Source organism: Talpa europaea (assembly GCF_964194135.1).
Source record: "Talpa europaea genome assembly, chromosome: 3".
Taxonomy (NCBI): domain Eukaryota; kingdom Metazoa; phylum Chordata; class Mammalia; order Eulipotyphla; family Talpidae; genus Talpa; species Talpa europaea.
The window spans coordinates 147,810,310-147,831,278 of record NC_140069.1 but is presented as its reverse complement, the minus strand read 5'-3'; the positions used below and the strand labels follow the sequence as shown (position 1 = coordinate 147,831,278).

At 68.7% G+C, this 20,969-nt stretch overlaps 1 protein-coding gene across 1 annotated transcript in view; it reads right to left on the bottom strand.

Moving 5' to 3' along the window:
• LOC311169003 (SCO-spondin-like) overlaps positions 1-20,969 on the bottom strand; it is a gene marked incomplete at both ends in the record, with an annotated part of 56,468 nt that overhangs the window by 22,862 nt on the left and 12,637 nt on the right. Inside the window, 45 exons of the mRNA XM_084230705.1 lie at positions 559-811; positions 1,011-1,175; positions 1,463-1,636; positions 2,557-2,648; positions 2,825-2,950; positions 3,033-3,162; positions 3,286-3,408; positions 3,490-3,669; positions 4,314-4,478; positions 4,558-4,734; positions 5,364-5,507; positions 5,771-5,947; positions 6,945-7,002; positions 7,585-7,657; positions 8,625-8,766; positions 8,853-8,997; positions 9,547-9,650; positions 9,734-9,910; positions 10,174-10,278; positions 10,989-11,043; positions 11,169-11,322; positions 11,846-11,996; positions 12,089-12,274; positions 12,360-12,500; positions 12,613-12,765; positions 12,850-13,081; positions 13,162-13,253; positions 13,338-13,469; positions 13,960-14,196; positions 14,523-14,744; positions 14,916-15,149; positions 15,336-15,505; positions 15,580-15,673; positions 15,760-15,909; positions 16,183-16,292; positions 16,365-16,492; positions 16,590-16,786; positions 17,387-17,521; positions 17,834-18,090; positions 18,261-18,355; positions 18,479-18,668; positions 19,341-19,575; positions 19,760-19,925; positions 20,102-20,329; positions 20,415-20,590. Coding sequence (XP_084086831.1) covers positions 559-811; positions 1,011-1,175; positions 1,463-1,636; positions 2,557-2,648; positions 2,825-2,950; positions 3,033-3,162; positions 3,286-3,408; positions 3,490-3,669; positions 4,314-4,478; positions 4,558-4,734; positions 5,364-5,507; positions 5,771-5,947; positions 6,945-7,002; positions 7,585-7,657; positions 8,625-8,766; positions 8,853-8,997; positions 9,547-9,650; positions 9,734-9,910; positions 10,174-10,278; positions 10,989-11,043; positions 11,169-11,322; positions 11,846-11,996; positions 12,089-12,274; positions 12,360-12,500; positions 12,613-12,765; positions 12,850-13,081; positions 13,162-13,253; positions 13,338-13,469; positions 13,960-14,196; positions 14,523-14,744; positions 14,916-15,149; positions 15,336-15,505; positions 15,580-15,673; positions 15,760-15,909; positions 16,183-16,292; positions 16,365-16,492; positions 16,590-16,786; positions 17,387-17,521; positions 17,834-18,090; positions 18,261-18,355; positions 18,479-18,668; positions 19,341-19,575; positions 19,760-19,925; positions 20,102-20,329; positions 20,415-20,590 — 7,030 coding nt within the window. The remainder of the gene's footprint in view (positions 1-558; positions 812-1,010; positions 1,176-1,462; positions 1,637-2,556; positions 2,649-2,824; positions 2,951-3,032; positions 3,163-3,285; positions 3,409-3,489; positions 3,670-4,313; positions 4,479-4,557; positions 4,735-5,363; positions 5,508-5,770; positions 5,948-6,944; positions 7,003-7,584; positions 7,658-8,624; positions 8,767-8,852; positions 8,998-9,546; positions 9,651-9,733; positions 9,911-10,173; positions 10,279-10,988; positions 11,044-11,168; positions 11,323-11,845; positions 11,997-12,088; positions 12,275-12,359; positions 12,501-12,612; positions 12,766-12,849; positions 13,082-13,161; positions 13,254-13,337; positions 13,470-13,959; positions 14,197-14,522; positions 14,745-14,915; positions 15,150-15,335; positions 15,506-15,579; positions 15,674-15,759; positions 15,910-16,182; positions 16,293-16,364; positions 16,493-16,589; positions 16,787-17,386; positions 17,522-17,833; positions 18,091-18,260; positions 18,356-18,478; positions 18,669-19,340; positions 19,576-19,759; positions 19,926-20,101; positions 20,330-20,414; positions 20,591-20,969) is intronic.

Sequence of the window (20,969 nt, the reverse complement as noted above, 5' to 3'; positions counted from 1 at the left end):
CTCTGACTTCCTCCCGGAACAGGTTTTAAAGGCCGGGTGTCCGAGACGCGGGAGCTCCAGGGAAGAATCCGAGAGCAAGCGCAAGAGCAAGAGGCAGGGAGGAGGCGCGGCAGGGACGGGAAAGCAGGAAGGAAAACACGAGAGCCGGAACCAGGGAAAAGGCGGGCGGGGCGCGCCCTCTGCCGGGGGGTCTGGGGGGGGCGCTGCCAGCTCCAGTATCGGGGCTTCAGGGGCTTCAAGGTTTCCGAGCAGAAACCAAGGTGGCGCCAGGTGGGGACTTACACACAGGACACCGGTCCCTGGGGGAGAGGCCGGAGCTCCCTCCAGGCCTCACGCCACCCTCACGCCCTTCCCCTGGCTGAGCGTCGGCGCCCCCAAACCAACCGGAGACAGTTCCTTACAGGCCCCCCGAGGCCGGGTGGCCCCCACTCAGCTGGTATCCCCACAGCCTGTGCCGCACCAAGGTGCCACGCTGGCCCCCTCCTCTGGGTGAGTCCGGGTCTGCCCACCTCCGGTGCCCCCAGCCCTGCCCAGCCCGGCCCGCGGCCGCCGTCCTACCAGTTGTTACAGGAGTCCAGCCGAGCCACTGCCCCCGGGGCGTGCAGCTGCCCGCGCAGCTGGCAGGGGCACTGGTGGCGCGGCAGGCAGCTGGCGTTGTGCAGGAAGAGGCCCGGGGGGCAGGCGCAGCCGGGGGCGCAGGAGCCTGTGCACTCCACGCCCCGGCCCTGCGCCAGGCACAGCTGAGGGCACGGGCCCCCCTCTTGGCGACACTGCTCCGCCGAGCGGTACACCATGTCCCCCGGGCACTGGGCTGGACAGGGAGACAGGGCGGGTCTCAGCAGGGGCTGCCGGGGAGGCAGGGCGCAGGGGTCAGGGGAGCCCGCGTGCAGGCGGCCGGGTGGCAGGATGGGGAAGCTGGGGGCGGCCCCAGGACCTGGGCAGCGGGTCTCCCCGAGGGGCAGCTGGAGGAGTCACAGGACGGCTGGTCGAGGGGCGGGGACATATGGCACCTGCGCAGGCCTGCGTGTTGCAGTCCCTGGTCTGGCTGTGGGGTCCCTGGCACTCGGGGTCTCCTGGCGCTGAGCCAGAGCAGCGGCGCCCGCGTGTCTGGACGCCCCCGTCACAGGGGGCCGAGCAGGCCGACCAGGCGGCCCACGGGCCCCAGACGCTCAGCACTGGCAGGAAAAGCCAACACGGCAAGGAAGTGGGCAGGGGGTGGGGTGCGGGAGGGGCTGCGGGGTCCTGCCGCAGCCTCAGCATCCATACCTCGGGGCTGTCCCCCAAGCCCCTCGGGTCAGGCCCTCCTGTTAACCCGGCTGGGCTTCTGGGAGTGTGGGGGGCAGGGGCTTGCTCGGGCCTCTCTCCTCCCGCCAGGGGCCCGAGACCCTGCCCAGGGGGTTGATCTTCTCCTTTGTTCCCCTCCCCGCCTGGTCCGGGCCTCGCCAGGGCAGAGGGGCCATACCTAAGCACACAGTGGGGCTGCAGGGCTCCTCCTGGGTGGCCTCTCCCGGGCAGGACGTGTCCGCGGGGCCCGGGCAGAGCCGGGAGCGACTGCGCCAGCCGGGAGCCCCTCCGGGGACCAGGCAGCTCCGGGAGCAGGCGGACCAGGGTGTCCAGGGAGTCCAGCCCAGGGCCTCTGCAGGGGGAGGGCAGGCCAGCTGCACAGGGCTCCGCCGGGCTGGGGCTTGGGAGACCCAGGTCAGGTCGAGAAACTGGGGAGCGGCGGCAGGAAGGGCGCGCGAGGCCGGGGAGCTGCTCTGGGAACCCGACTCTCAGGCCCAGTTCTCCCCGGCAGGGCAGAGCCTCCTGCTGGGCCGGACCCCTCCACTCCAGCCCCTGTCCCTGGGCCCGGCTGGCACCCCGGCTGGCACCCCGGCACGCCCTCCAGCCACCCCCCATCTCCCAAGAGCAGCATCCAGGACCTCCGAAGCCCTCTCCGTCCGCTCCTGCGTTGGAAAGCCCAGAGGCCCTGCGGACGGTCCGCGCCCAGCAGCCTCTCCACCGGCCCCTCCTCCCGCTGCGAGAGCCTGGCCCGGAACCCTTGGACTCACCCCTGCTCCCCAAGTCTCCTGCTGCCTCCTCCACCAGGGAGACCTCAGGCAACGGCTCTGCCTGGGCCCCAGGGGATGAAAGGAAAACAGCGGGAACCTGCTCTGGCCTCCAGGCTCTCCACAGCCGCCCCCACCCCCACATGCGGCCAGTGGGCTCAACACCCCGCGCCTGTTCCTGGCCCCCCCCCCCCGCACCCCAGGCGGTGCTGCTGTGGCGCCTGGGCCAGCTGAGTGGGGGGATGGTGCACCCAGACCCTGCTCTCTCCAGTCAGAGCTGCAAGCCAGGGCCGCGTGCTGGGCCCGAAGGCTTCGCTGCTCCCCGCACACGGAGTGGCCAGCAGGTGGGATACTGTCCAGTTCTTAGGACAGGAACAGGAGGGCCGGCGCGTGGGCTCCCGACGGCACCCATCCCTCGCACCGTGCCCGCCCCGCCGCCCGTCCCCCTACACCTCCCCACCGCCTGTCCCTCCCCCACACCTGTCCCGCCACCGTCTACCCCCCATACCTGTCCCACACCCCAGGTGGCAGGCCTGCAGCTCCTGTCTGTCGCCTTCACAAGGGGCACCCCCAAAAGCAGCTGGAGGGTTGGAAGGAGACCTGGGGAGAGAGGCCGTTTGGGTCCCCCTGCTCTTCTCCCTGCGCCCCTCTTGTCTGCCAACCCTGCCCCTCTCTCTCCCAAAGGCGCCGAAGGCTCCCACTGCATGGCCCAGCCCAGTTCTGCGCCCCCACCCCCTCTTTCCTCCTCCTGTCCCCTCCCCCCGCCCGGCGGGCACCTGAACCTGGCCCTCAGTCCCGAGCCACAGGAGCGGTCGCAGGGGCCCCAGGAGGACCAGGCGGACCAGCCGCAGGGCACAGGGCAGCGCCGGGGCTCACACAGCAGCGCCCCCTCCTCACACAGGCTGCGGGGGGGGGGGGGACGAGACACGATCAGGCTTGCGGGATGGCAGGGACAGCCCCTCCCCAGGGCACAGCCGCCCTCACCACCGGCTGCAGTTGTCCAGGAGGAAGGGCACCCCCGGCGGCCTCAGCTCCCCGCCCACAAGGCAGGGGCATTCTGAGAGGGGCAGGCAGCCAGCGCCTTGCAGGAGCAGCCCCGGGGGGCAGCGGCACCCTGGGGTGTGGAGAGAAGAGCACTCAGCCCCAAGTGTGGGGGTCAGCAGGGAGGAGCCCGGAGGGCGTCCCCACCCGCCCCCCGAGGGCTCCGTCCGTGGCACCACTGGTGGGTCAGCCTCACCCTCCAGACAGTGCCCGCCGCAGCTTCTGTTGGCCGTGGGGTCCAAGCAGGAGGGCGGGCAGGGCGGCGCCAGCCCCTGGCGGCACAGGTCAGCACCGACGTGCACGCGGCCCGGCCCGCAGTCTGGGGAGCGACGGCACCGGGTGGGGGGGCTGCCTGAGGCCCAGCGACCTGCCCCAGCCCCACCCAGCCGGCTCCCCTTACCTGTGCCCCCTGTGCAGGGCTGCAAGCCACAGGGTGCCCCCTCCTGGGAGGCCCCAGGGCAGGGGGCACCTCCATTCTTGGGTGGGGGGTCCACACAGCTCCTCCGGCGACTCCGATGGCCGCCCCCACAAGAGACGCTGCAGGGCCCCCAGGCCTCCCACACAGCCCAGGCCCCAGCCACTGTGGGGGGAGGAGGGATGGGGTGGTCCAGGCAGAGCCCAGGGGAGCCGCAGTGTGCCAGGCCGCAGAGCAGAGGGGAGCCTGGGCTGCGGACCCCACAGCCTCCTGCCCACCCCAGAATAACCGCCCTGGAGGGGTGCGGCGGCACGGAGGGGACCTGGGGCAAGTGCTCTGGTGCCTCCCCGATAAAGCACAGTCCCTGGAACAGGGCAGGACGGGGGACTCCTGCAGCAGGGCGCCCCCTGGTGACCGCACACAGAAGCGGGCTAGGAGGCCAGGGAGGGGGCCCCCTGGGAAGCGCAGCAGAGGCCTGGGGACCGCCGCCTCCAGCTCTCAGCAAGGATCCCGGGTCAGGTGGGATGGGCCCTCAGCACCCTCGCTCTGAGGGGCACTGGCTGCTGCTCCAGCTCCCCGGGACCGGGAGATGAGGGACCACCAAGGCCACGCAGGTAAGGGGCGAGGCTTCCTGACAAGCCCTTGGAGGTGTGAGGTTGTGGCTTCAGAAGGGGCTGTCCAGGCTGAGGGGAGCCTGGACGGGGTCCCAGCAGAGATCAGGGGCATCTCCCCGGTACAGGTCTCGGGCAGGAACCCGCCCAGGTGTCTCACCTGGAGCCGGCAGAGACCGGGGGCAGAAAGCTGGTTACCTGGGCAGGCCTGCACAAAGCAGGGCTGGCTGCGGACCCGGTCGGGTGGGCAGCTGCCCCCGGGCAGGGGAGGCCGCAGGAGCTCCCGGCGCTGGAAGGTGAGGCCCGGGCCACAGCTGTGGCTGCAGCCGCTCCAGCCAGACCAGGGGCCCAGGACGCAGTCCACTGCAGGGGCCAGGCGGGCCAGGCTCAGCGGGCCTCACACGAGCGCAGGACCCCAGGGGGTGCCCCGGCCCCCACCTACCACAGTGGTCCTCGTCGGAGCCGTCCTGGCAGTCGGGCCGCAGGTCACAGCGCCGCTCGGAGGCCAGGCACTCCCCGCTGCCGCAGCTCAGCTGGCTCGGGGAGCAGGGGGCCCGCGGGGCTGGCAGCCCAGGCAGGGCCGTGGTGGGCACCGTGAAGGGCGCCGTGCTCTCCATCCCTGAGCCGGGGGCGGGGGCGGGGGAGTCACATAAGTGCTTCAGACGCGGGACAAGTGTCCCCTGAACCTCAGGCCAAGAGCAGAACGCAGCTTGCTGATGCTGCCCTGTGCCCGCGCTGGCCCCTCCACCGCGTGCGGTCTGGTCCTCACAGGACCGCATGGCCACGCTGCTTGCCAGGGGCTCTTGGAGCGTCCAGACAGGCCAGAGTCTAGAGGAGCAGCTCACGCTCTTGGGCACCCTCCTCCTGAAGGGGTGCTCCTGGGGTACCCTTTATTGCGATGGGTCAACACTTCATCTCTCTTGTCCTGACTGGGAGACTGGCCCTCGAGCATGGCGCTCTACTCTGGAGGGATGGAAGAGTGTCCTCACGGGCCAGACAGGCTTTATAAAACGGGCTGGCTCCCAAGACCTCTCCATGCCCCCCTCACATTCCCAAAGGCGCACACCGTCCTGGCTGTTCTTCCCTGCTCAGTTTCTCTCCACTCCCCACGGCCCCCAGTCCCCCCAGCCCTCCCATGTGAGCGAGAGACGAGGGGCAGGTACTGCCCTCCGCCTAGGGCCTTCTTGGCACCACCCCCCACCACCCCCATGACATCACACCCTCCCAGGGCCTGCGGGCCCCGCTCACCACAGTGTCTCTCGTCAGAGCCGTCCAGACAGTCCTCCGTCCCGTCGCAGAGCTGCTCCTGCCCCACACAGGCCAGCACCTGGCAGGGCGCCTGGCTCGGGCTGCACTGCACAGGTGGGAAGGGCCCCGGGGCGGCACGCTGGCCTGCGGGCACCACTGCAGTCAACTGGCCAGGCCCCCACCTGTCCTCCCCGCCACCCCAAGACATCTCCAGCGGTTTCCCTCTGACCTCTGCCGCGCCCCTTTCCTGCCTCTCCCGGAGTACTCACCTGTGTCAGGAGGCCTGGTCCTTCCAAACCCTGATCTTGACTTGTGTGACCGCAACCAACCTCCCAGGGCCTGCCCCCGGCGGGGAAGGAGGCTGCTGGGATACACGGCTTTGCAGGCAGAAAGCCAGGGAGCCTTACCTGCAGGCGCCGCGGGACTCGTGGGGTGGGGGTGGGGCACCGTCACGGCCGCCAGTCCTGGTCCCAGGACCTTGGCCTCGGGTCGGGATACGGAGGCGGTGGTCACAGTCGGCACGGAGTCCCCAGGACTCGCGCGAGGAGCTTCGGAGCCAGGGACGGCGCTCACTGGCCCTTTCCCTGTGGCGCAGGACAGACATGGGGTGAGGCCCCCCTGCTCCCCTCCCCTGAGACAAAGGTGCCCCAAGCTTCAGGGTGGTGCAGGGTAAAGACAGACAACACCCCTTTCCAAGGAGCTTCAGATCAAAATGGGGAGCTCAGTCGTGGTCTAAGGAGCACAAGAGGGTGCTGAGCTGACAGTAGAAAAAAAGCTTTGAGCTGAGATTTATTTACACTGCGATGCCCGGGGCAGATTCAAAGCCCGGGGCAGATTCAAAGCCAACGCGCTGCAACACTAACAATTCACGAACAAAAACAAGAGCGCCCCCAGCAACACCAGCACAAGCAACGAACTCCACCAGAACCCAGGCTGAGCTCACGGCCGCCTCTGCACAGAGAAACCGCGGCGAGCTTCCTGGCAGCCACGGGAAAAGAGGACTAAGAGTCCCACTGTTCTGAGAAGACTCAGGGGGAGAGAGCCTTTTTTCCTGAAGCAGATTCAAGGTGAGAGGAGAATTCACCACGTGGGTCTCTTAATGGACCTGAGTGATGGTGCAAATTGCATCCTCTGCTTTTTCACGAAAGACACAGAAGCACCGGCCAGCCGGTTCCTGACCAGCTCTCACCAGATCTGGGTCTCTGAGACCTCCGAGTCTCACAGGCGGTGACAGCGAGGTCTGGCAGGAGGCGCGCCTGCCCACCAGCCCCCGCCGGAGGTCAGAGCCAGGACTCACTGGCTGCCTGACGGCCCGTCCTCTCCTTGCTGGTGCCTCCCTCTCTCTGAAGAAAGCTGCTCTGGGGCTAACCCGGGGACCCCAGCCCCCCTGTGCCCACCCAGAGCTACTGCTACCTGCAAACACCTCAGAGAGGGATGCCTGAGGTGGGTGACAAATGCAGAAGGGGTGCAGACAGATGGACGGGTGGATGGATGGATGGACGGGTGGATATACAGATACATGAAGGGAGGGGTGGGGGGGTGGGGGGGTGGGAGGATGGGGTCTGGAGTTTGTGCTCATACCTGTGGGGGCCGTGAGTGGCCCCTGCCCGAGATGCCAGTGTTCAGCCTCCGCCAGACCCTGCGAGGAGGGAAGGGCTCAGCCACACGCAGCCCAAGCCCAGCCCCCCAGCACCAGCCTCTCCTTCCGGAGAGATGGGTGTGCCTCAGCCGCACCCTGTGCCCCCCAGAGCAGAGCCGGAGAGCAGAGCCTGATTCCTTGGGATACCTCAAGGTGGGGGCGCCCTAGGTCCAGGAGCTCAGAGGCTCTTCTCGCTGCCTCATTAAGGGGACCCTCTTCTGCTCCAGCCCTCCAAGCCCCTGGTCCTCTCCCCACACCATGCCGTGCTCGGCCCCCCCAACCAGACATCACCCTCCCTCCCTCCTTCCCTCCGTCCTTCAAGACTCAGCACCCAGGCTCCGGGCTCCTCCCGGCCCGAGCACAGCCTCAGAAGCCGGCACACGCTCCTGTCTCCAGGGCCTCTGCGCTCCTCCGCACCCCAGCTGGCCCCTGCCCCAGCCAGGCACTGTGCTGGCCCCAGAAGCCTCCTGGGGACCGTGAGGGGCACCGGGGACATCCACGGGGACGACACGGGCCGACGCCGTGAGGGCGCAGGGCCGGCTCCCTGTCCTCAGCACCCGCCTTGGGCCCAGCCCCACTCACCTCCCTAGGCTGGGGCAGCAGCTGGCCCAGTCCAGAGGGGGACAGGCCTGGGGTCCCGGCTGCGGACGGGACTCTGCGGAGAAAAGCAACTGCAGGGGCTCCGTGCTCCCCCGGCACACGTGCCCCCTCCGGCAGCGCTCCCGGGATGTGTAACAGGGTGGTCCCCAGGAAAGGGGGAGGTTCCCTGCCCCACCCAAGGGAGGGTGGAGCTGAACAGGAGAAGAGAAGCTGAAGAAGAGACTGAGGAAGGAAGCAGGATGGAGCCAGGAGACCTGGAGGAGGCGCATGGAGCCTAGAGACACGTGAAGAAACTGCGCTTGTCTTTTGGTCGTGGACGGGGTGACACAGATGTGGGTGAGACCCGTGGGGAGGTGACCATGGCAGTTTTTATCTTAATGTTGATTTTGCTCTTTTCCTTCCGGGCTTGTCTGGTGGTTTCTGACCCTTTTCTGTGGGTCCCCACTGGAAGGTGCTTTAGACTTGGGGCAGGCTTTGGGGCCTTGCTCTGGGCCGATCCCACATGGATGGAGTTTTACCCACGAGGGGACGGGAAACTTTGGGTGCTTCATTTAGAAACTAGACTCTTTGCCTTACCTGTATTGTTTCCTAGTTGCATTAAAGTTCCTTCCCACTAAAGTCTCCTATGTTTTGTGTTGATGCGGCGGATGGCAGAACCCATGTAGAATAGGCAGGTTTGCGGGGTTTGGGCTGCCCCTCTCCCTGTCCTATAACAGATGGACCAGGCTGGCTGGGGCGGGCCCGGCCCGCTGACACCGGCCAAGGGAGTGCTATCCACCAGGTTGCTCCACGTCAGCCTGTCAGAATCATCTAGAAGCCTTAGAAAACACAGCGGGCTCGGCTGGGCCCCAAGGGTCTGCCTCTCAGGCCAGGGCCCAGGGACCTCGTAACAGATTCCCCGTGTCGCTGCTGCTCCCGGGGCCACGCTGAGACTCCGGGAAATGGCACAGAATTCTAGAATGTCTCGGCCGCAGGGGTCACCCAAGGCACAGTCTGCAAGGACAAGCCGAGGGTCCCCGTACCTGCGGGCGCCTGCAGCGGGGGGCGCACAGCCCTCTTCATCCGACCTGTCCTCACAGTCGCCCGCACCATCGCACGGGGCGCCCTTCGGGGCACATTCACCACTGGCACAGCGGGATCCAGCCCCGGGGCACGGGAGCACCACTGCGGGGACACCGTGGGGCCGTGGCTGAGGCCCCTGCGCAGCCCACCCCGCCCCTCCCCCAGGCCCCGCCCCGCCCTGGCCCTACCTGGCTCCTCGCAGCCCAGCAGCTCCACCCGCGGGGCGCGGCTCTGGTGGGCATCTTGGGGCCACACCCGGACATACCGCGCCTGCACCATGCGGCCAAACGTCCACGCTGCGGGGGTCACGTCACCCCAGGCCCCGGGGGAAGGCTGCGGACAGGGAGACGCCTGCTGGCCGAGGCCCAAGACCGCCTTTGCCCGGGATGCTGGGGCCTACCCTGCTCTCCCGGTCCCCCAACCTCTCTGGCGTGGGGCCTGCCCCTCAGGCCCATGTTCTCCCGGCGGGACCCCGAGGGCAGGGCCAGTCGTGACCTCTCCGTGTGCCCAGGATCTGGCCAGTGCCTGCATGTGCGGGGCTCCCCGGGTGTTTGAGGGTGACGGTGCCGTGGCTGATTCCTCCTGCGCCGACAGGCTGGTTCCCAGGGAGGATGCAGACCCCAGAGGGTAGTAGGGCTCCCCTGCTCTCTACCTGACCCCCAGCTTCTACCCCACCCCGTCAGCAGGATGCCTCAGCCACTGCCGCTGCCCGCTCGGCCCTCTGGCACCAGCCCAGCATGCGCTCCACGGCCCCCTCCCCCCCGCTCTTCAGAGGGCCCGCAAGCCTCCGATGCAGGGAGCGCCCCCAAGGAGACTGGACAGCCCTTGGGGACCAAGACTGTGGGCCCCAAAAGGCGTACGGGGGTCCCCGGTGGGTCGTACCTTGGGCGGGGGCGGAGGGGCGGGCTGGAGGTCGGGGTAGCTGTGCCAGTGCAGACCGTCGCTGCTGAGCTGGAGCCAGCGCACCGCCCCCTGCACCAGCAGGCCTGAGGCGGGAGGAGGGCGGCTCAGAACCAAGGCGCAGCTGTCCCAGCGGGTCAACCCCACCCAGCCTCGCCCATGCACTGACCAGTGAGATTGCGGGGCTGCAGCAGGTCCAGCTGCCGGGGTGGGGCCTGGGTGTGCTGTGGAGCGTGGGGGTCGGGTCCCCTGGTGGGAGCCCCCGGGGGGGCAGTCGAGGCAGGGCGCTCCAGCCACAGGCCGCCCTCGGAGAGCCCGGCCAGGCCCAGGGGGGCGTAGCAGGTGTCTGGGGAAGAAGAGGGGGTGCAAGCGGGGGAAGGCAAAGGGGGCCTGCCACAGCGCAGCCAAGGAAGCCAGGGGGGTGGCTGGGGCATCCGAAGGGCCCGCGCAGCCGACCGCCACCCCGATGAGCAGCCCGGGCCGGGGGCGAGGGCGGACTCCAGCCGAGGCCCCTGCAAGCAGGACACCCAGCCCGGGGAGGGTGGGCAGGCCCCGACTCCCCCCAGGCCGGCCCCCCGGGGCGTGTCCTCCTCCCCGCACGGCCCTTACCTCCGGGTGGAGGCAGGGTGTAGGTGACCAGGGGGGCTCCGGTCCGGGCACTGGGGGCCGGAGTGGGGTACAGAGTGACCATGGCGGGGAGCGCCTGCTCCTCTCCTGTGCGGACACTCAGGGTCAGGGGGGGACACCTGAAACCCGCTCGCGCCAGCGCCACCTCTCCCGGGATGTTCCCTCCAGGACTTCACAGGGGCTTGAGGAGCAGCCCCCGGGGCCGGGAAGGCGCGTCCTGCCCTTGGTGGGAGCTGGAGGTCTCCGCGTCCGCTGAGCACTTGATGACTAAAGAGTAAAACTGCCTCTCGGAAGCCACGTCGGGGCCGGCCCGAGCAGCGCCCGCCGGCACCGAGGCTGCCGTGTCCGCAGGGGACGGGGTGCGCTAGAGAGAGGCCCCTGCGCGGGAGCAACCTGAGCGCCTGTGCCGGCTCTCGGCCTGGCAGCCCCAGGGGCTCCCCCAGGAAAGGCGTCTGGACCCACAAACGCATCCTTTCTGGAGCCCTTGCGTTTTCCTGTCGCTGTCACTCAGCCGCCAAGGGAAGCTGCTTCTGAAGTCCCGGCCAGCCCGGCTGCTCTCAGGGAGGAGCCGGCGCCGACTCAGCAGAAGCAGAAAAGCGAAAGTGCCCTTGCGGGTGGCCTCCCGGGGAGGCAGGAGCTCACCAGGAGCTGGGCAGGGGCAAGCCCTCCCTCCGGGGGGCCCCTCATTCCCCCAGCCTGAGGCTGGGGTGCCCCGCGCCCCGGCTTGGTGCAGCTGCGGGGGCCCCCCGGGTTCTCGCCGCCCTCCCCGGCTCCTCCGCACCCCCAGCCCCGCTCACCCGGCCGGACGCAGCGGCAACAGGGCTCCGCGGGCGCCTCCACCAGCACCCAGTCCTGAGGCAGAGAGGGGCCCGATGCGCGAGGCTGCCCCTGCCCGCCTCCCCTCCCCCCCCCCCCCCCCCCCGTCCCCGGGCGCCCCGCCCCGGCCTCCGCACATGCCCCTGCTCCCAGCGCCTCACCTGGGGGCAGCTGCCCAGCGGGCAGTAGGGGGAGCAGAGCACAGTGCCATCGTGCAGACACTGGCACACGCTGCAGGGGCCCCCCCGCCAGCGCGCCCCCACACCGTGGACTTGTCCGTGCTGCTCACAGCGCCCACACGGCTCCGTCTGGCACCTGGGAGGGGAGGGGCACCTCCCCCGATGAGCAGGTGCGCCTCGGGCCGTCCCCCACCCCCACCCCTGTCCCGGGGGTTCCCGTCCCTGGCTGTGCAGTGAGAAACCCGGACCAGCGGACCACGGGGTGGTTCCCCGTCACCTGAGCCCCGCCCCGCCCCGGGCGGCTGGGCCCAGAGAGGGCTGCGGTAGCAGCATGTGCCAGGGCCCCTGAGCAGCAGAACTGCCTGGGGGGCGCAGGGTGTAGACAGACAGAGACAGCCTGACCCAAAGCCTCACCCCAGGGCCCGGAAGGGCCAAAGCAGAGGAGACACACCTGCCTCTGGACTCGCCACGTTGCACTCGTGGGCGCCCCACAACCCCCTCTTTGGAGCCAGTGGGTCTAAAACTGATGCAGGAGAAAGCTGGGTCCCCACAGATTGCTGGGTGTCCTGGCGCATAGACCCAAAGGGAGGCAGCGGGGGCTGCTCTTTCGGGGAGCGGCGTGCAGAAGCTAACTGGGAGGGGCGGGCAGGCCCAGGTACCTGCGGGCCTTGCGGTGGAGGCCCCGGCACCGGCGGCCTTGGCCAAAGAGGCGGGGGTTGTTGGGGCTCCGGAAGGACCACTGGACGCTCTGGCTCCCGCAGGGGCCCAGGCACTCGGCCCAGGGGGACCAGGAGGACCAGCCGCAGTTCACTGAGGAAGGGCCTGGGGTCAGGGGCTGGGGAGGGAACCCAGCTGCGTGACCTGGGGACCCCGCAGCAGGGCCAAGGCAGGGGTGGGCTCACCGGCACAGTCGGGGTTGGGCTGGCAGCGCCGGGGCCGCCCGTCCTGGCAGACGCAGAGCCGGCAGTCGTCGGTCTTGACGCGCTGCCCAGGCCAGTAGCGGGCACCGCCCACCAGGCAGGGACACTGCTGCGGCGGCACACATCGCCCCTCACCGCCCAGCACCTGCCCCTCGGGGCACCAGCAGCCTGGGGAAGGCCTGGCATGAGGCCTCCTGCAGAAAGCTGGGTGCCCAGCCACGCCCACGGCACCCCACCCCGCAAATCCCATTACCTGGGCTGCTGCAGGGCCGGTCAGGGGGGCATAGGGCCTGGCCAGAGATGTCCTCGCAAGTCAGCGGGCAGGGGGCACAGGGCTGGAACACCAGCTCCCCAGGGCAGGTGGCATTGGGGCAGCCATCCCGAGGGCAGGGCCCTGCAAGAAATGGGGTGGGATGAGGGGGAACCCCTCAAGGGTTCCCGCAGGGCCAAGCCCATCACGCTGACCCTCCACGCCCCCTCTGCTGCACCCCTTCCCTTCCGCTCACGGGTCTGGTGGCTGCTGGGAGGGCCCCCGGGCAGCGTGGCGCAGGCCCGGCCCCCATTCTGCGGAGGGTGGCACCGCCGCTCCCGGGTCGAGGTGCCCCCGCATGACTCAGAGCAGGGGGACCAGGGGGTCCAGGGGCTCCACTGTCCGTCCACTGTGAGGAGGGGCCTGAGGTCTGGATGGGGCCTGGGTCGGTCTCTGGGCGCCCCCGCCCCGCTCCCAGTGCCCAGGCCCCCACCTGGGCAGGCAGCAGCGAAGCAGGCCTGAGCCTGGTGCTCTGGGCCCGGGCAGCGCTGCAGCACCGGCAGGCTGGTGGGGGAGCAGCGTCGGCTCCGGCCCTGCACCCCGGGCCCACACGTCCGACTGCATGGCCCCCAAGGGCTCCAGGGGCCCCAGACCCCACACCCTTGCTCTTCCGGAGAAAGCGCTGCCTCCCCTGCCCATTCACAGTCAGGCTGCCCATCGCACACCTGGGGAGGGAAGGAGGTGGGGGTCAGGCTCTGCCCACCCATGGCCCCACCCTGCCTCCAGCACCCCCAGCCTGGCTCACCAGCTGGAAGCTGATGCAGCGGCCCCCCGGGCAGGAATACTCTTGGCAGGGCCCGCCTGTCCTGTTGGGCGCCCCCGGGGCTTGCAGCCCCTCTGCAGGGGGAGAGGAGAGAAGCCACAGGCTGGGCGGGAGCCCGGCCCCCTCCCCCGGCCTCGGCCTCGCAGGCGCCTCCCTACCGCAGAGGCGCTCGTCCTCCCCCTGCGCACAGTCGGGGGCGCCGTCACAGAGGCGCTCCGGGCTCAGGCACAGCCGGGGCGCTGAGCCACAGGGGAAGAGACCTCTGCTGCATGGGGGCTGCTGTGTGGAGCCTGCGCAGAAACAGTCAGGCTAAGCTCCTGCCCCTCCCGCCTGCCCCCTGCAGAGGGCGGGGCCGCCAGAGGCACTGGAGTGGGAGGGTGGGCGGGGGCGCACCTGACTTGGTGACACCTCTGGGTGGGCCCCAAGGGACAGGGGGCCGTGGGTGGAGTTGGGGCCTGCACACAGCCAACCCCGCTGCGGGGGCAGGTGGCCAGGACAGAAGCGGTGGGAGGCGGCGTGACCGTCCAGGCAGGCCACGAGCCAGTGGCCAGAACCAGCCCCAGCCCTCCTCTGAGCCCGCCTGGCCCAGGGCACAGGCAGGGGCCCTTTCCGCCCTCCCCTGGGCCTGGGCGAGCGCCCAAGAGTTCACGGAAAAGTTCACAGGCTGATGCTCCCGGACCGCGGCCGGCCCGAGCTAGCTCGAGCCCACAGGTGCCGCAGGGGGTGACGGCCCAAGGGGCGGGCGAGGGGTGGAGGCCGGGGGCGCCCCAGGGCTCTCACCGCAGACATCCGGGCCCTCATCCCAGCCGTCCGGGCAGTGCTCGGTGCCGTCACACAGCTGTGCAGGCGACACGCAGCGCAGGCCGCGGGCGCAGGGCGTCTGGTGGGGCCCGCAGGGCCAGCCGCAGTCCTGCTCGTCGCTGCCATCCACGCAGTCGGCCTCGCGGTCGCAGCGCCAGCCCCGCGGGGTGCACTCGCCGCTGCCGCACTCGAACTCCGAGGGGCCGCAGCTGGGCCCTGTGGGGTCGCCCGCTAGACCCCAGGCTGGAACTGGGCTCCCGAAGGCCCGGCCCTGGCTTTCTCATGGGTCCTCGCTGGCCCCCAACTTCAATCACTCCCCCCGTGGGCCCTGGAGGTCTCCTGAAAGTTCTCTCATCCCAGAATTTCCAGCAGACTCCGCTCAGCTCAGAGAGGAGCCTTGAAATCAGGAAGTAAAGCCTGGACGCCTCCCCCAAGGGGGTCCCTATGCTCCTTCCTGCCTCCAGCACCAGCCCCCCAAGTGCCCGGCCACTCTCCCCAGGAGTCCAGACCCAGCCTTTCACCCCTTCCCTCCGGGGACTCACCAGGGCTGGCGCTGGCCAGGAGAGTTGGCACAGTCTCCCCAGGGCCAGGGGTGGGGCCCGGCCAGGTGCCAGCAGGGGGCGTGGGCAGAGATGGGAGCGGGCAGTGCCTAGGCCCCTCGTCGGCGCCATCGGGGCAGTCCCAGACTCCGTCACACAGGTGCGCGGCCCCCACACAGGTGCTGTCGACACAGGGCACCTCCCCAGGTGTGCAATCCACCCGCCCTGCAGCCAGAGAGAGGGGGAGCTGGTCCCGGGACACTGTTCCGTGTCCCACTGTTCGGGGTGCCCCCGGGGAGCCTGAGTGGGTGACAGGGGAGACAGGGAGGCTGGGGCTCACAGACGATGGGTCTGGGGTCTCCCGGCGGGCTGGAGCCTGAAGCAGGGACAACCCACCCAGACAGGATTCCTCGTCCGCAGCGTCTGGACAGTCAGGGTGCCCGTTGCAGAGCAGGGTGGGGGGCAGGCAGCGCCCATCAGCACAGCCCAGCGAGTCCGGGGGGCACGGGCAGTCCCGCTCATCTGTGCCATCTCCGCAGTCATCCCGCCCGTCACAGAGCAGGGCCAGGGGCAGACAGTGTCCGGAGCTGCAGGTCATCTGCCCGTCCCCACAGCGCGGGGCAGCACAGCCTGGCAGGCGAGCAGGCAGGCTCACGATGCCCACAGCGGGCCCACAGAAGCCCCAGCCCCCGAGAGCCCAGACACCCCTCGCCACGGGAACAGTGGCTCCGGGGGCCAGCCCAGGACATCGGCCGCCGAGAGGGACCCGGAATGACCCGTCACCAGCCGCTGCCACTCTCAGGTGCAGACACTCACCCTCCTCGTCTGAGCCATCGCCACAGTCGTCCTGGTTGTCACACAGCCACCCGCGGGGTACACAGTGCCCGCTCTCCTGGCACGGGACCTCCCCCTCCGCGCAGTCAGGGGCTGGCTCCTCACAGTGGGGCCCATCACCCCCGCACAGCCACTGGCTCTCCTGACACGTGCTGCGCACACGTCCCGGGGTCAGGCTCGGCGCCAGCAGCAGGCCCGGGGGCAGGGCTCGGGGCTCCCCGCTCACCAGTTCCCGCAGTCCTTCTGCAGCACTGTGCCCGCGGGGAAGAAGCTGCCCTCCAACTGGCAGGGGCAGGAAGCTGGCTCCAAGCAGGTGCCCCCTGAGATGGCAGCCCGGTCACCGTGGCTCTGTGCCCCTCGCCCAGCCCGGTGTTCCCGCTCCTCTGCCCATTCTGCTCCTACGCACCGTGCAGCAGAGTGCCCTCGGGGCAGAAGCAGCCCTCCACGCAGGCTACGGCCTGGCAGTGATACCCGGGCTCAGGACGGTGGTCATGGCAGGTCGGGGGGCAGGGCGGGCCACAGGCCTCATACACCTGCCCCCCCTCACACTGCAGAGCTGGGAGGGAGGAGAGAGGCTGGGGTCACCGAGGCGCCAGGCCACAGGGCTGTGAGAGTTGCCACCGGCTGCAGGGAGTTGCCCAGGCGCAGCCGCCGTGGGCCGGGCAGACGTGAGGGTGTGCTTGGTTCGTCCAGCAGTGCCTGGCACATGGCAAGGCCCCAGGTCCCTTTGCCCTCAAAGGAGCACACTCTGGCTCGCAGGCCAGGAGCAGTATCCTAGGGAGCTGAGCCCATGAAGGACTGGGGACCAGGGAGCGCAGGGCACACTCACGGCAGAGCTCCTGGCTGCGCCAGCGCACGTGCACCCCGTGCCGGGCACAGTCATCTGCGTAGGTGGCGATGGCCGAGCAGAGACACTCACAGTCGCCCCCTGAGTCGCAGCTGTGGGAGGGGGTGCTCAGAGGCAGCACCCCCCCACACCCACCCCCGCCCAGTCCCGGGGCGCCCTCTCACCCGCAGGCGTCGTACACACACCACTCATAGTGCTGCTGTGGGGGCACCTCTGCGTGGCAGCGGGCAAATAGAGGCTGCAGCATGGCTGCGCAGCGGGTGCGGGCCCAGTCGGCCCGGTGGGCGTTCACCTGCGGGCACAGCACCATGGGCCCACCGCTCCCGGGTTCTGGAATCCCCTCCCAGGTTTCTGCAGCCGCCCCATCCCCCTCTTCCTGCTGAACTCACAGTGCAGGGGTGTGGCAGGTCCCCTGGCTCGGGGCAGAGGGGACTGAGGCGCCAGGAGTGGGCGGCCAGCTCGGCCGTGGGTTCCAGGACGCCCTGGTGGCTCCGCAGGTCATTACCAGCATCTCCATCGAAGTCTCCACACAGCCCGGCCACACGACCGCGGAACTGGGGGGACAGCTGCACCAGGACCCGGGTGCCTGGCAGAGAGCAGTGGGGGTAGCACTGGGAAACCCCCGCGGCCTTCGTCAAGGTCAGGGGCAGGCAGGGAGAAGACCCAGGGGAGCCTGGTTCTGCTTCATGAGCCACCACCCAATAGGGGGCACTGGGTTCCTCTTTTGGGGGGCCACTTGGTGGTAATCAAAGAGATCTATATCTGGGGGGGCTAAGGGCAAGAAAAGGAAGCCTCCTTCCCTAACTAAACCCAGGTTGGGGGCACAGAAACTCTCCAGCAGGCTGGATTCTGGACAGAACCAGGTTCTGCCAGCCCCAGAGGCCAGGCTCAGTGGGGCTGTGCTGACCAGGCGACTCCTGTGCACATGGGGGGCTACGCTGCCTCCTCCAGTGTCTCCGCAACGGTTCCCTGAAAAGCCAACAGTTTGGCTTGGGTGGCGGGGTGTGAGGAGGTTTATTTTCATTTTTCCTCTTGACAACATGGTATTTTCTAAGCGTGTCTTTGGGGAGGAGGTGTTGCTTTCATAACGAAGAGAAACAACTCTGAAAACATTATTTGGAAGCGCCATCCCTTGTACAGAGAAGGGGGGCGGGGGGACCGGCCACAGAAGGCTGAGGGGCCTCACCCCCATCCCACAGCAGGCTGAGCCCCAGGCGGGAGGTGAGCAGCAGGAAGAGCCCGGCGCGCCGCAGGCTCAGCCCCGAGCCCGTGTAGTCCTTGGGGGGCGTTACGCTCACCCCATTCACCGTCACCGCCCGGCCTGTGGAGGAAGCACAGTTTCGGGCTCAGACCCGGGCTGAAGGGACTCCCAGATCCCGTGAGCCCTCACCAGGCCTGCCCCTCTCCCCACACCCGGCTTTTGCTCCTCTCGCTGTGTGGCCTTGGGCCAGTCAGCAGACTTCCCTGAGCCTTTTTCTTGGAGCCTTCCACAGTGATGACCCCCGACCAAGAGGCGAGTGTCAGCCCACGGCACTGACGGCCGGTCACGGGGAGCAGGGGGCAGCTGGCCACATGCAGCTGCACCCCAGCCACGCGCCCACCCCGGCAGGGCCACCCCTCACCACACAGCCACCTCTGAGCATGCGCACAGCAGTGTCCCGCAGCCTCACGGTCAGCGCCTTGGTGCAGGTGAGCCCGGCGGCCCCACAGGGCAGGTTCTGGGCGGTCACGCTGAACTGGCCGCCGGCCTCTCGCACCAGCAGGTATTCACAGGCCCCCGGGAAGGTGAGGGCCAACCCATCAAATGTCACGTAGTGGGGGGCGCCGGACGCCTGGCAGCGCCCAGCACACCGCTGGCCTGTGCAGCGCCAGTGCCGACCCTGGCACACGCTGTGGGTAAGGGGCGAGGGGACACAGTCACAACGACATTCCAAGCAACTCCACTCAGACCCTCAGCTTGGGGAGCCCCCACTGCCCAGGCCAATCAGGATGCCCCACCCCACCCATCCGCCACCCCCAGCTAGACGGTGAGAAGTTGCAGGTCTCAGGGCCACACAGACCAGACATTGCAGTCCTCCCGGATGGTGGCGTTGGGCGGGTACCACTGGCCGCCGTGGCGGCAGGGACAGAGCTCAGGAGGCACACAACGCTCGTCCTGGGCAAATGCCAGACAAAGGGGCACCTTGCAGAACCACCCAATGCCCAGCCCACTCTTCCAGACACCTGGGGGGAGCAGGGTGGGCCCCACGGTGCCCCATGCAGCCCCCACCCGACTTACCAGCAGCACGGTGCCTGGGGGGCAGACACAGCCCCCTGTGCTGCCCGGGGGGCAGGAGAGGTTGGCACTGGGACTGTCGCAGGTGAGGAGGCACGCACCGGGGACATGGACAAGCTCCCCGGGGCAGAGGGCCCGCTGTGGGGTGCAGCGGTGAGCTGTGCAATTCCAGAGGCCCCGCTCCTGGCAGACGCTGCCAAGGTTGGGGGGTGTCAGAGGCACGTGCGAGGCCGGTCTGCCCTGGGAGGGCCTCCGTGGTTCCAAGCCCCTAGCGGTGACTCTGGAGACCCAAGCGTCTCGCCCCAACACCCGGTCACCTGCATGGAAGTGGGGCTGTCCCGGCACCCACCATGCCTGGGAAGGATCGGCCATTCTCCGGGCCACGGGAGGGGGGCAGTACTACTGACCCCCCTACTCCCAGCCTGGGTAGGACGCGGCACCCTCAAGCCCGAGCCCTGGACGCTGGCCCTGCCCCACAGGCCCCTGGTGGGCCTGTGCTGCTCCCTGACCCTTGTGAGCGCCGGCGGCCCACGCAACTGGAATTCAGAGACCTGAATTCCTAGCTGCTCCTCCTCAACATGCCAGGTGACCTGCACGCAGTCAGCCTATCTGAGCCCCAGTTTCCTCCTCTGCAGAGTGGAGCCATTTGCCCACCCCCTACTTCACTGGGTTGCTGCAGGAGGTAAGTAAACATAAACAACGTGGTCTACGTGACCGTGCTTTAATAGGCCCCCAAAGCACTCCACAACCGAGGAGTTGCCTTCCTAGCGTGCATGCCAAGCTGGACCCCAGGGGGCCCCAGTCCAGACCCCTGTCTCTAAGTGCCCCTAGCTCCCCGCCTCCCCCCAAAGGCCACCACCCTCACCAGTGGTGGCAGTCTCTCCTAGTGGCACTGCCAGGGGCATAGCGGTGGGCTCCGAGCTGGCAGGAGCACAAGCTGGGGGGCACGCACTGGCCCTCTGGGTCCCACAGTAGCCCTGGAGGGCAGGTGCAACCAGCCACACAGCCAGCCAGCTCCCCACAGTCATCTGGCTCCCCGCAGTTTCGGCCACACGCCGGGGCGCACTCCTGGTACTCCTGGCCCACAGGACACGCGACAGCTGGGCACAGACAAATGCACAGGTCAGGGCGCAGCTGCTGTTGCTCTGCTCGCCCCTCTGAACCCCACAAGCCCTATGCTTCTGGAAGGCAAACCCAGCAATTTGTCCAGACCAGAGTTCCTGTTGGGGACCCTCCCCCTGAGGCACAGTTTGTGGGGTGAGGCTGCCAGCTGAGCTGACTCACGGCAGAGGGTCTGGTTCCTCCAGGAAAACAGGGCGCCCTCCTGGGCACAATGGCGAGCATAGGCAGCCAGCACTGGGCACAGGCAGGCCCCGCCAGAGCCACAGGCACACGCTGCCGCCAGGCAGCGCAGGTGGAACGGCTCCCTGTCCACCAACCCGTGGCACTCCTGGGGGGACAGGAAGTGGGTTAGCTCCTCCTCCACAGGTTCCCCTGTCCCTGCTGGTCCCCACGGTCAAGTCTGTGCTCAAAAGCCCTGCCACATCAGGAGCCAGAGCCTCCCAGTAGCCCCGGGAGAGCTCAGGTACCAGCCGCCCCTTACAGGTACAAATGTGGAGGAAGCACCTGGAAGGCTGAGTCCTGCAGGATGGCACAGGTAGCCTCTGCGAAAACGTGCCCCTGAGTGTGGGTGCCACAGGGGAAAAGTGGGGTGCTGTCCTCTGAAGAGCACTTTCCATCCCCTGCCACTTGGAACTTGCTAGCAAAAGCGGCAATGCTGGTTTCCACGTCGCCCGCAGGCGTCAGGAAGTCGTCCTGCTGGTTCCAGGTGAAGGTGCCACACAGACCCTGCACCTGGGCCACGGCAGTGGGCATGGGACTGTTAAATCTGGGTTCATGGGGGGTGTGGCCCAGCCACTCACCTGCCCCCCCAGCACACCTGGTGGGCATAGCGGGGGTCCAGGGTGATGTACGCTGCAGGGTCGGACACTCCCCAGAGCAGCTGGGCCCCAGGCCAGTGCAGCAGCAGGAAGGAGGAGGAGGCGCGGACCACTCTGAGGCCCCCAGCACCATGCCAGGGTAAGTCCACATCCTGCCCGTGGACCAGAACGGCTCCTGCAATGCGGGCCTCTGTTGGGGCTAGGCTGGGTGGATGGGGAGGTGGTGGGCACACCCAGGATGGGAGTGACCTTGGATGGGGAGGTGGTGGGCACACTCAGGATGAGAATGACCTTGGGTGGGAGGCGGGCTGCCCACACTGAGTAAGGGAAAGTGGGCTGACCCCTGGAGGCCACCTGTCCCTCCTGAGCAACCCCCAACATGCCCATAGACCAGCTTCTGAGCCAGTGCACAGGAGGAGCTGGCAGGGAGAGTCCAGTGCTGGGGATGGCGGCAGAGGCGGCCACTGGCTGGCAGCTGGGAGGGCCTGCAGGCCGGACTCTACCTAGAGGCTGTTCAGCTCCCTCGTACCTGGGAACTTGCTATCTGAGAGCAG